The following is a 12,786-nucleotide window of genomic DNA, read 5'->3' as shown; positions in this document are numbered from 1 at the left end:
GTAGTCTGTTTCTTACTACAACACTCTCCATTCGGTAAGCCACTTAAATGTAAAAAGATCCTTCTAAGTCACTGAAATTTATTGTCACTTGATTAAAGCAAGTTTGCTTTGTAAAGCAAAAGTTTGAACTTGGCTTCAGGGACTCTGTTAATACATTAAAATTGTAGGCAAAGTATTGATTTTCTTGTGCATTGAATATCTTTCTTGGGAAAGACCCCATAATTTCCATCATATTCTCACTGGTTTAACAAAAAACAACAACAATGATTAAGAACCTCTGCAATTTGAAGCAATGAAGCATTACTGGAGGGAGAGATGTCAGGACATCCAGTTTCCCATGAACTTTACCAGTGACTGCTGTGTCATTCTGGACAAATAACTCTTCTTCATTCAATGGAGCTGAGCCCCATGGTTCATGAGGTTGCAGGAAAAGGAAAGTGAGGGGAAGATTGACAGGCACAGTGGGATATAATGAACACAGGTGTTTGCATAAATCCTCCTCCACCTCCACCCCCACTTAAGACAGGGAAAATATCAGAGGAATAGAAAGAACTTATGTGAATAAAATAATAGTTGATTTACTGGGGGAATTTGACTCATTATATAAACAGTTTTTCCAGGCTTCAGAATGGCTTTTAATCCAAAAACTGCAGTAAGTGGGAAGCCAAATAATCACATATGATAATAGGCCACTCTCCTCTGTCACTTGAGAATTCTCGATCGTTTTTCTACTCAGATTCACTTTTTACATTTACCTAGCAAACTTCATGAAGACAAGAAATACAATTTCCATATAATTCTTGTTTTTGGTTCATACTCCCAAGGAATAAATGGCACAGGAGTTATGTTCTATTTTTGGTTTTTTAATATCAAAATGTTGAAAGGGTCTTAAACTCAATAAAAAGTTCAACGAAACTTCAAGATCTAAATGAAAAGAGGATTTTAATCCACACATGCATTCAACAGCATCCATGCTTCTATCCATGCTAAGGTTCCATCCTCTCTAAAATCCCTGGATTACTGTGAATATCTCTGTCCCAGGTGCTGACAAGAATTTTAGACACCACCCACCAGGAGGCATGCCCCATTAGAGCTTACGAATCATCTTGCCCAACTCTTGTCCTTCTCTTTGTGGGTGGGAAAACTGAGGCCAAGGGCAGAACAGGGAAGTAATGTAGTTAATGATGGATCTGGTGCCTCCCAATGGTACGCATTCTGCTGCATCACAAACCTCCATGAAGACGGCACTGCCAGGGAATGTCATGGAGGTTTCCTCAGCTGATATCCCCCCAGATCAGTAAGAACAGGTGGTTTTTTTCTGAGTCACAGTAGTTAGGTGTCCTGAATCCCATGAAGCCACTAGGATTAAGGTTTTGTTGGGCTATGAAGAAAAACAGCCAGTGCTCTCAAATGCTAAGTAGGATGAGGAATTTAATAACTTTTGAACAACCTGAGGAACAGACATGCTAATCAAGCTGAGTGACTCACAGAAAGCCTTTCTCATGACTTACGACTTTGGTATTTCAATGAGGGCTTCTTTAATTAGGTGGTGAATACAATTTAACATTTTCTGTGATAGTTGAACTGGAGTCCAGGGTTCCAAGACTCCAGGACTAAGGCCTTTTTTCTTTTCTTTTCTTTTCTTTTCTTTTTTCTTTAAATTACAGGTCTCTGTGGTAATCATTAGGACTGTTCATAATGTCCTTGGTTCTTGCCTCCTTCTTAGGCACATGGTAAAATTGTACTTCCCCATTTTCTTTGAGTTTAGGCATGGCTGGGTGATTTACTTTGGCCAATGAAATGTGAAGAAAAGTAATCTTACTTTAAAATTGTGAATGCTAATTCCAAATTTTAATCTGCTGGGTCCCATTGCCTCACTGTAAACTATAATCCTATCAGGACTCCTATTTTTCTCTTCTTTCGTCACTGACATGAGTTTGATCTGCAAGTGAAAGCTTGAGGACCATCCAGAGGGGATCCAGATGAGAAATGGCTTTGAGAGATTTAAACATACAAAGATGATTACTCTCTAAGCACTCATCTCTTGGGGTCAGATGATGGGTGCAAAATAAATAATCCTTGTTTTTCAAGAACTGTGGTGCTTACCTTTAGGATGCTGGTGGGTTTTATGAAATGAGATATTAGAAAATAAGCATGAAATAGTAGAAATAAATCTCTATAAAAGTTTACATTCTTTCAGTCTTTAACCCCAATCTGTGGATTATGAGCAATGATACTGATTCCATTTAGTTTTGTGCCAGAATTGCTACTAAATAGGTTTGAATCTCTCTAGGAGCAACAGAGAATAAGACAAACCAAACATTAACACCTTTTTTGCATGTGTGGGTATGGTTTGTTTAACAGACTTGAAAAGACTCAACTACAGCGGCAGCTGTCACACTGATACCTACTTGGTAGGGCTGCAGGTGTGCAAGGCCTTCAAGTGTGGCTTCCAGGTTGCAATGGAAACAGATTTCTCATCAGCTGCGTAACTACGCCAAACACACTGCATGTGGCAGAGATGGGGACATGAAAAAGAAAAAAGAGAGCGGGAGATAGAATAAAATAAAAAGAGAAATGATTAAGTTACTACACATTAAGGTCTTTTGCCTCTCATACTTAGCCCTGATAAATACCCAAAGGAGGAAGAAGGCTACTTTGGCACTTTCAGCTGACTGTTAAACATATTGCACTACATCAGAACTGCTTTTATTTTATTTTATTATTTATTTATTTTGAGACGGACTCTCACTCTGTTGCCCAGGCTGGAGTGCAGTGGTGCAATCTCAGCTCATTGCAATCTCTGCCTCCTGGGTTCAAGTGATTCTTGTGCCTCAGCCTCTAGAGTAGCTGGGACTACAGGTGCCCACCACCATGCCTGGCTAGTTTCTTCTTTTTTTATTTTTTGTATTTTTAGTAGAGATGGAGTTTCACCATGCTGGCCAGGCTGGTCTCAAATTCCTGACCTCAAGTGATCCGCCCGCCTTGGCCTCCCAAAGTGCTGGGATTACAGGTATGAACCACTGCGCCTGGACAGAACTGCTTTTCAAAACAACAAACCAAGAAGCAAAAGGTCCAAAAAGTGTAATATAATGTAATTTTTGAATTGGTAAGGGAAAGATACTATATTATCCAAAACAAAAAGTGATGATTGACTGGCTAAATGCTAAAATCCAAGATAGTAGTTAGGTAAGTGACTTGAGCATGAGCATACATTCCAGAGATTGATCTTTAATCAATATTTGATAAGGGAGAAGCAAAGGACTAATGAAAATCCACTATGCAACTAGTAAGCTAACTAGTTAACTAATGAACGCCAGGGTATGCTAATGATTTAGTTAATGAAATCCTTGAACTATGCAATACTTCTAATGCTAAAAACGAAGATAGTGATAACAAGAAGCAGAACTAAAACGAGATGGGGAAAATGTACTCTAGGTGTATAGCTGGAAAACACCTAAGGATTTATGCCATGACTTAAGAACATGTTTATAGCTCTTTGACGTAAAACATAAACTCTCTCCATTTCATGTAATTATACCTGGCATACATAAGATGAAGTATTTTTATGGGATCCTCACAATCAAAGTGTGAATTAAGATTCCTGTTTTGTAGGTGAGAAAAAAAGGGCTCAGATAAATGAGGAGGTTTATACAAGGTTGGTGGAGTTGAGACAGTATCTCAAATTGCCTGGCTCTTGGTCATAGAATCCCTCCACGGAGACTTGCTGACTGCTTGAAGACTGTTGTTGAAAAAGCTTCCATCTGAACTGCTCATTTGAGAGACTGCCTGACCTTACTTTCCCATATAGATTTTGGTAAATTTATTTCTTTGTAATGGGCCTGCAAGCATCTCTAATGGCCAGGTATTTACTCCAGTCTCCTCAGAGAAAACTTTTTTAATTACAGTAGATTAATCAAAACATTCTATTTTATGTGACAAACCTATTTATTAATTATTTATTTATTTGAGACAGGGTCTCCCTGTGTCCCCCAGGCTGGAGTACAGTGGCATCATCTTGGCTCTTTTTTTTTTTTTTTTTTTTTTTTTTTTTGAGATGGAGTCTCGCTCTGTCGCCCAGGCTGGAGTGCAGTGGCCGGATCTCAGCTCACTGCAAGCTCCACCTCCTGGGTTCACGCCATTCTCCTGCCTCAGCCTCCCGAGTAGCTGGGACTACAGGCGCCCGCCACCTCGCCCGGCTAGTTTTTTGTATTTCTTAATAGAGACGGGGTTTCACCGTGTTAGCCAGGATGGTCTCGATCTCCTGACCTCGTGATCCGCCCGCCTCGGCCTCCCAAAGTGCTGGGATTACAGGCTTGAGCCACCGCGCCCGGCCATCTTGGCTCTTTATCATCTCTGCCTTCTGGATTCAAGGGATGCTCGTGCCTTAGCCTCCTGAGTAGCTGGGACTACAGGCACGCACCACCACACCCAGCTAATTTTTGTATTTTTAGTAGAGACAGGGTTTCACCATGTTGGCCAGGCTGATCTTGAACTCCTGACTTCAAGTGATCTGCCGCCTTGGCCTCCCAAAGTACTGGGATTACAGGCGTGAACCACCATGCTTGGCGGACCAATTCATTTAAATGGGCCATATCCTTACTATATAACCATCAGTCATGATTGTGAAATCTACAATAAATAAAATGTGATCTAACAATATTCCTTTTCTTGAGAATATCATTGAATAAATGTATGCAGAATAAAAGTTAAAAATGGACACAACTACTTGGGAAAACTGGAAGTTTCTATGAAAGCTGAACATTTATGTATACTGTAATACAACTACACACTCCTAGGTATATTTTCAACATATATTCTTATATATGTTCATTAAAAGATATGCACTATATGTCGGTTTCTAATAAACTAAAGCTGGAAATGCCCAAATACCCAGCAACAGTAGAATAAACAGAATATTTGTGATACATTTACATAGTACGATATTACATGGCAATAGTACATATAACTACACTGAACAATATGGATGAACTTCATGTGAATAATGTTGAGTGAGAAAAAGAAGACACCAAGGAGTACATTTCCATAATGTACAAAAACCAGGTAAAACTATTCTATGCCGTTAGAAGGTAGCACAGTGTTTATCCTTATGGGATAGTGATTGCGAAGGGGTACACAGGAAGTCATGCTCCATTTATCTGAGTGCTGGTTATGCAGGTGTGCTCAGTTCTCCTAGGATATATGCTCTTTTCTGCATGCACATTGTACTTCAATGAAATTTCAGAAAGTGATATAAAAAAACTAGAAAAATGCAGTAGTAGAACTTGAGGGACTTTTTCGTATTTTTAAGGACGGTTTAAATGAGCCTTCTTACATGGCTCATGCTGATTCAATCTACAAATCTGTGGAAATTTGTGCTAACTATCTTGACATCGTATATAAAGCAACTATTGTTGTATCATCTTGAAATGTTAATTTTTGCAAATATTATACACACACAATTTATAGAGTGATCTAGAATAATTAAGGAAAACACATGGATTTATCATTGCAGCTTCTTCTGTAATAGTGATGCCCAGAGATCCTCTAATGCTGTGATGATAGAGAAGGCTGCTTTAATTAAACAATTTCCACAGAAGACATCACATATATATATGAGTTCTGATACATTGAAAGCAAGACTCCTGTAGAACTAGAAGCATACAGCAGGTGTGTACATTATTAGATACCAGTGAAAAAATCCAAAACAACAGAACAACAAAAGAATGGGACCGAGGCATTGCTTGTGAATGTTATAAAGAACTGGGGGCAAAAGAGGCTGCTCTGAGAAAATTAAAGATTTTTTTTTACAATGAAACCTGATGTCTTGCTATTTTTCTATCAAATTGATCCCAACAGCTAAGCTCTTGTTCCCTTCATTACTCATCTCCCAAAAATGCCTTTTAAATGAGAGGTACGGAAGGTGCAGGTGGCATCTGTCACATGTCTGATATTAGTTAACAGTCAAAATGAAGGTGGAAAGTGGAACTCTATGCCCCTTACACTATAATAACTTTGTTTTGTCCTTGGCTCTCTCTCAGCAAATTGCTTCTAGTAGCTGAACTTTGAACCCACATCCCTGTGATCCAGTGGCTCATGTTCCTATATTTAAAGCCAAAATTACACAGTAGTTGGCAAGAGAAAAATAACATTTAGAGGGATTTCCTATGGTTAATTTAGATGGTGTATACAGTTCAAAGGACAAATCAACAAGAAGCAAAATGAGAGCCAAATTTACCATTTACCAGGTGATGCTGGTGCTCTAGGCAGCCAAACAGATTTGGACTTTGCACATTAAGTACAAGGCCAGCATAATTCAGTTTTTTGGGAGTATTTTATTTGTCTTGCAAGTATTATCGTTATGACATGTTTGATCCTTACTGGAAATGGTCTAGAACGTTTCAGCTGACCATCCAAAGGAATAATGAACACACAGCTTATTTATTCAAGGCACGGAGTTTAAAATGTAAAAGTTCTGAAAGTTTTAGGCTATTACCCAGCAATCCTTTCCCACATCTCTCTTGACACTACTTTCTGTTCCTCAGAGGCAACCCCTTCAGTTCTTATAGTTGTTGCTTCTATTTTTAAGAATCCTTATTTATTATTATTGTTATTTTTGAGACAGAGTCATACTCTGTCACCCAGGCTGGAGTGCAGTGGTACAATCATAGCTCACAGCAGCCTCAAACTCCCAGGCTCAACCAATCCTCCGGCTTTGGCCTCCTGAGTAGCTAGGACTACAGGTGTGTGCCATTGCACTTGACTTATTTTAGTTTTTTGCAGAGGTGGGGTCTCGCTATGTTGCACAGGTTGGTCTTCAACTCCTGGCCTCAAGTAATCCTCCCACCTTAGCCTCTCAAAGTGCAGGGATTACAGGCATGAGCCACTTGCACCCAGCCAAGAATGCTTATTTTCAAGGATTATGCTTATAGTTATATTTCTTGATTTTTCAATTTTAGACATTATCAATTAAATTCCTATCCTGAAAGATAATGATATTGCCCACTTACATGCCCTCTTCCCCTCCTTTCATCCTACCAACATTTTAATATCACAATTCTTAGCTAAGTTACTATTTAATATTATTATGACAATGTAACTGTTGTTCCCCGTTCAGCAGTGTGATGTACTATGGCTACTCTTTCTTTCCTATAGAAGTTTTTGTTTTCTGGGGGAGTTATAATTGCCCTATTTTAATTTCTTGATTTGCATAGATGTACCTATTATGAATACAGTCCAGAGCTTTCCTACAGAACTATAAAATTCCTCTGGTCAAATGTGTCATGAAATCTGAGAATTCCATTCTTTCGCTTCCTCAAAGATCTTTCTCCTGGAGCTCTCAGCCTCCTTCTCGTTCTGTTCTCAAGGCCTGCATGGCTGTTGTCTTGGGACTTCCCTTCCCTACCATCATAGAAATCCCCTTTGCTCTTTCCTGTGTGGAATCTCTTGTGTCTTGATTCCATGTCTCTTTCTCTCTTGGCTTATCCCCTTGTTTTGGAAGAGAAATTCTATTTACAAAGTTTCTTGAGTAAAGGTAAATGGTACATTAATTTTTGAGATCTTGCATGCCTAAAAGTGCCTTGGTGCTGCTCTTACACTTGATGGTGGTTTGGCTAGATATAGAGTTCTAGGTTGAAAATAATTTCGATAATTTTGAAAGTATTGTTTCATTGTCTTCTAATTTTTGGGTTACTAATGAGAAATCCAATGTCATCCTTATTTTTGATCCTTTGGCTCTGTCCTGCTCAGAAAGCATTTAGGATCCCCTTTTTGTAAGTTTTCTGATATTTCACTATGATAATCTTGGTGTGAAGTTTTTGGTTCACAGTGCTGGGTACTTGGTGAGTTCTTCTACTGTGGCCACTCCCGTCCTCCTGTTCTGGAGAATCATAATGTCCTATTTCATTGATAAAATCCTCCTCTTAGTTTCCATGCACTTGAGCTGAGATATCTTTATTAGCGGGATATTGGAATGCCTGGATGGGCCCTTCATGTTTCTTATTGTTTTTGCTTTATTTTCAATCTTTTTTTATTCTTTCAGGGAAAATTTCACAACTTTATCTTACCTTCTGTTTTTTTTTTTTCCTGCCTTCATGTTTTTCACATCTAAGATTTTTTTTTTTTCTGATTCTGTTCTTATTTATTTATTAAACAAATGTGGTCTCACTATATTGTCCAAGCTGATCTTGAACTCAAGTGATCCTCCCACCTTGGCCTCTCAAAATGCTGGGATTATAGGTATGAGTCACCACATCTTGCACTATTTTTATTTATGACTGGAACACTAAAAAGATGTAAAATCTCTATATAAGTGGCCTGAGCTTAGTGACTAGTGGCTTTGTTTTAGGGTAATTGGGTGGAGACTAAGTCATTTTACTGGGGGAAGCCAAAGTTTCAATGCAAATTATGTATTTTTCTTTTGGATCAGTTGGCATCAAAGCAACATTTTCTAATCTATCCCTACCAGCCTTTATTTCACAAACTTTTACTTAATTCCCTGTTTCTGTTTCTAATAAAGCATCTTGGTTCCACAAAAAACTAGTCCAATCTCTCCAGAAGTAAACCTCTAACATGAAACTTTTGAAGAATCTTTAAGTGTTAAATCTCAAGGCATCCCATACATCCTCATATATTTATGAGGATGTAAATGCTGCTTTTTGAAAGGGGCAATGGATTCAGATTCAGACAGCAGGGATTTGAGTCCTAGCTCTTCCTAGGCTTGTCTTGAGGATCAAGTAACATAATGTATTAGAAGCACCCTGCAAACTAAAAAGCACTTCATGAGTCTTAAGCATTATTAATAAAAGTTGTGACATTTGGGCAGGTATTCAAAACATTACTGAGAGCGAATTTCTTTTTCCAGACTGCTCCAGCTTGAAATGAAAAGTAAATTTAAATGAATCATGGACAGATATTGACACAGCTAAATTTGCTGCAAGCTTCTGGGGTTTTAAATTTTTTCCTAAAACGCTGAAATGTTGGTTAATTTAGTTCTCTCACCAACCAAATGATGAAGTAATTTGGGCATCTCAGTTGCCCTTTTTAGAAGATAGTGACTCTGGCCTAAAATAAATGAGATGCTTTTGGGCTTGATGGTTTATGTGTTCAGTAAACCAAATCAGGTTTATTGGGTAAGAAAGTGAATGGATGGGTAAATGAAGTTTGCTTTTCAATCTACTGCATCCTGAAATATAAATTTCCACAATATATAATCAAGGCTTAAAGCCTTGAATTCTGTCCAAAGACTATAACAAGGAAGAACAATGAACAAATTTAATAATTATATTATTATTTCTATGTCTAATAAATAAATTAATTGCATTTAAATGAAGGAGCAATTGCTTTTAAAATTAGTAGATTCTACTTTGATTAATGAAACTATGATTAGATTTTAAAAGTACTCTTGAATGCTTCAAGCCTTCCATTTTGCATTATTTTTGTTAAGAACAACATATAAGTTGGAGTTTTAAGTAAAATAAAAACTCATGATTTTACTTCATTGTTACCTGCATTTGTACAAGTTCAATTACTGATTACAGTATGTATTACATAACCCAGTTCCATAAAATAAAATTCTAGGCCTCTAAGTAAAACTGTTCAATTAGCCTCTCCCCCACAGGGTTACCTGTGAGGGAGGCCTTGCCTCATTTTGACTGTAGACATATAAATGCCTCTGCTCCAATGATTTGCTGTAGAAATAGCAATTTATTTTCAAGTTCAATTGGAAATTGTTCTTGCACAGTCTAGTAGTCAATAATGATAAGTTAGGTCAGGAGATTTCCTACAGTTATTCTCTCTATTTCTCTTGTACAGTATGGTAGTCGATAGCCACTTGTAGCTATTGAACACTTGAGAAGTGGCTAGTACCATTGGCAAACTTGGTTTTTAATTTGGGTGCAGCACAGCAACATGGCACAAGTATACATATGTAACAAACCTGCACGTTATGCACATGTACCCTAGAACTCAAAGTATAATAATAAAAAATAAAAATAAAATAAAAAAAAATAAATGTAAAAAGCTACATGTAGCTAGTGGTGACTGTATCGAGCAGCACAACTTTGTATCATCACAACTGATATGTGCATGAGAAATTCCTCAAAGAAAAACAAAACAGCTGATATTCCAAGAGGTTTTATTGTGTCGAATGTATTATTGGTTCCGTATGTAGACAGAGCTTGGTGCTCAGATGGATGCAAGGAACCTATGCAATAACTTCTGCACTCACAGGTTGGAAAACATTGTTCTAGAGTGAAGGGAAATTAAAGGATAAGAACAGTAAAGAGAAAAACTTATTAGAAGTATTGGAACATGTGTAACCAGTTAAGGAGTGCTAAAGGATGAAAGGCTATGAATTCTGGACCTTGGGGTATCTTGCGTGTGTCCTAAAGTGTGTGACTCCTCTTTTCATTCTGCTGATTATTGTTTGGCATCAGATCTTAAACTCCAACTTCATATGGGTCTTTTTGTTTAAGAAAATAGAGTTCACTTTCTCTTTAGTGCCCTTTTAAAACCTGTAAAGAATATGTAAAAAAAAATTGTAAGAAATAATGTAAAAAAATAGAGATTCTCAGTGATTTGCATTGGAAGTCATGCCCGATGGTCTACTTTCTTGTCAACAGTTGCAGAATAGCTTGATTTAAAAATTAATATCCCCACTTAATGATGAGATATGAATAGATCTCCTTCATGATATAACTGAGCCATACTGCCCCCTCCTTTCCCCAGCTCCATTTCTGTGGGAGGCCCTGCATGTATCACAGCCACAGATAAACACTAAAGGTATGGGGTGCGGTGGTTATCTCCCACTAAGCCACCCACCCAAAGGTACAATCTAAATTAAAACAGTGTGCTTGTGACTGGGCGCGGTGGCTCACGTCTGTAATCCCAGCACTTTGGGAGGCCAAGGCAGGCAGATCACGAGGTTAAGAGATCGAGGCCATCCTGACTAACACGGTGAAACTCTGTCTCTACTAAAAATACAAAACAATTAGCCGAGCATGGTGGCGGGTGCCTGTAGTTCCAGCTACTTCGGAGGCTGAGGCAGGAGAATGGCATGAATCCAGGAGCTTGCAGTGAGCTGAGATCGCGCCACTGCACTCCAGCCTGGGCGACAGAGCGAGACTCTTCTCAAAAAACAAAACAAAACAAACAAAAACCAAACCAAAACAAAACAAAAAACAGTGTGCCTGTTACTGCAGCGTTAAGGTAAGTTTCCTAGGGCCTTGGAGCACCACTTCAAGCCCCTCCAGTTTAGAAATTCGGTAGCTTCCAGTTCCCTAGCAGGAAGGGAGAAACTTTAGATTGTAGAATTATTTTGTCCATGACTAAATGTCAACTCTACATTATGAATCTAACAAAAAATATATTCTGTGATTCTTAACCTGGATCTAGGATGGAAAATACATGGATGGTGAATGGAGAAGCATTCCTTTTAGTGCTGAAGCTAATCCTGAGTTACTGAAAAGAAAATGAAATGCTGAATAACAGCCTATGTATTAGGAGCTAGCTTCAAATTATATACTTATTGTTTAATATTCTCAAACACTGATGTATTCCATAGTTCCATCAGCTCTCAAAATAGGATAACTGTTTCCACTAACTGCCCTAGATGGCACTAAAAGCAATTTCAAAGGTATTAAACCTTGACATTCTAAACAAATATGTTGTTCTTTAAAACAGCAACATACATCTGGCTGGAGAAAGTAATTGTAATGCCCTGTTCTGCTCCATCACTTAATGATCAATTATGTTTCATCAAGTAATTCATAAGACATATTAGATAATTCCAGGAGCAACACAACTGCTAACCTTTGCATGGCCTTGCTGACATGGTTACTTAGTCTAAACAATGCATGGATTGTTTGCTAAAAATACATGTGTTTCAGTTTGGGAGAGGAGAAACACCTGTCCAAATCCAAGACTGTACATTAAGTTCTGACTTCTTTTTTTTTTTTTTTTTAAAGGAACAAAGCAGTAGTTCTATCAAGCAATGAATCACAGAGATCGGAAAACGACCCATCAAGCACTATGGACATAGATGTTGCCATCTACCTATTACATTGACATTTACCTGAATGAGGTTGGCAGCTGGGTTCCTTCTTTTCTCAAAGTGTTTCTGGCGGTGTTGTTCTTGTACTTTTAATGCAAAACCTGAGCCAAGAATGCCCTGGAACAAAATACAAAAATGGCACTCAAAAATTTCAAAAGCACTGTTAAATAATACAAATATTAAAAAGTCACTAAAATGAGACTGAGAGAAGACAAATGGTATGTAACCTGTCCATAAACATGTTACATATTAAAATAAGCAGTATTTCTCTCCATTATAATACCATTAGCCAACGGCAAATTGTTGGGCAATACTGCCAGGAGATACAACTTCTGTTCTTTAGTAAATCAATTAGGCATTGTCATTTATTATCTCTTGTGGTATAGCATAGGCACCATGATTATAAATAAAATCACAATTTTTTTTTTTTGTGTGTGTGTGTGGCCTTCTCTGTGACATTTCTTTTTGCCTAAGTTAGAGCGAATGGTCTCATCCAGTGATGGAATGTAGAGAACATGAATTTCAGCTTGGGACAGAGCTGGATTTTAAATCTGGGGGAGTTCAAGTCTCACTGCTGTGAACATGGGAATACTTCTAGCACTTTGATGAGACTCTGAAAGTTAGATTCTCTATCCATGAAATGGAGGAGAGAGGACTGTGTAAAATCTATCCCAGCTGTAGTTCTTTACAATGTTGTAACTCTAAACCTACTAAAAGAAAAGTAAAATGGAGGG

At 38.0% G+C, this 12,786-nt stretch overlaps 1 protein-coding gene across 4 annotated transcripts in view; it reads right to left on the bottom strand.

The window, feature by feature from the left end:
* The window catches only part of KCNQ5 (potassium voltage-gated channel subfamily Q member 5), a 573,789-nt gene that overhangs the window by 78,399 nt on the left and 482,604 nt on the right, over positions 1 to 12,786 (bottom strand). For all 4 annotated transcript variants that reach the window (XM_008013505.3, XM_008013506.3, XM_073006154.1 and 1 more), the window contains 2 exons: positions 12,074 to 12,169; positions 2,412 to 2,506 (listed from right to left, as the gene is read on the bottom strand). In XM_008013505.3, the coding sequence (XP_008011696.1) occupies positions 2,412 to 2,506; positions 12,074 to 12,169 (191 nt within the window). The remainder of the gene's footprint in view (positions 1 to 2,411; positions 2,507 to 12,073; positions 12,170 to 12,786) is intronic.

Source organism: Chlorocebus sabaeus, chromosome 17 (assembly GCF_047675955.1).
Source record: "Chlorocebus sabaeus isolate Y175 chromosome 17, mChlSab1.0.hap1, whole genome shotgun sequence".
Classification (NCBI taxonomy): domain Eukaryota; kingdom Metazoa; phylum Chordata; class Mammalia; order Primates; family Cercopithecidae; genus Chlorocebus; species Chlorocebus sabaeus.
The sequence above is the reverse complement of the archived record's forward strand: the minus strand, read 5'-3'. Positions and strand labels throughout refer to the sequence as shown.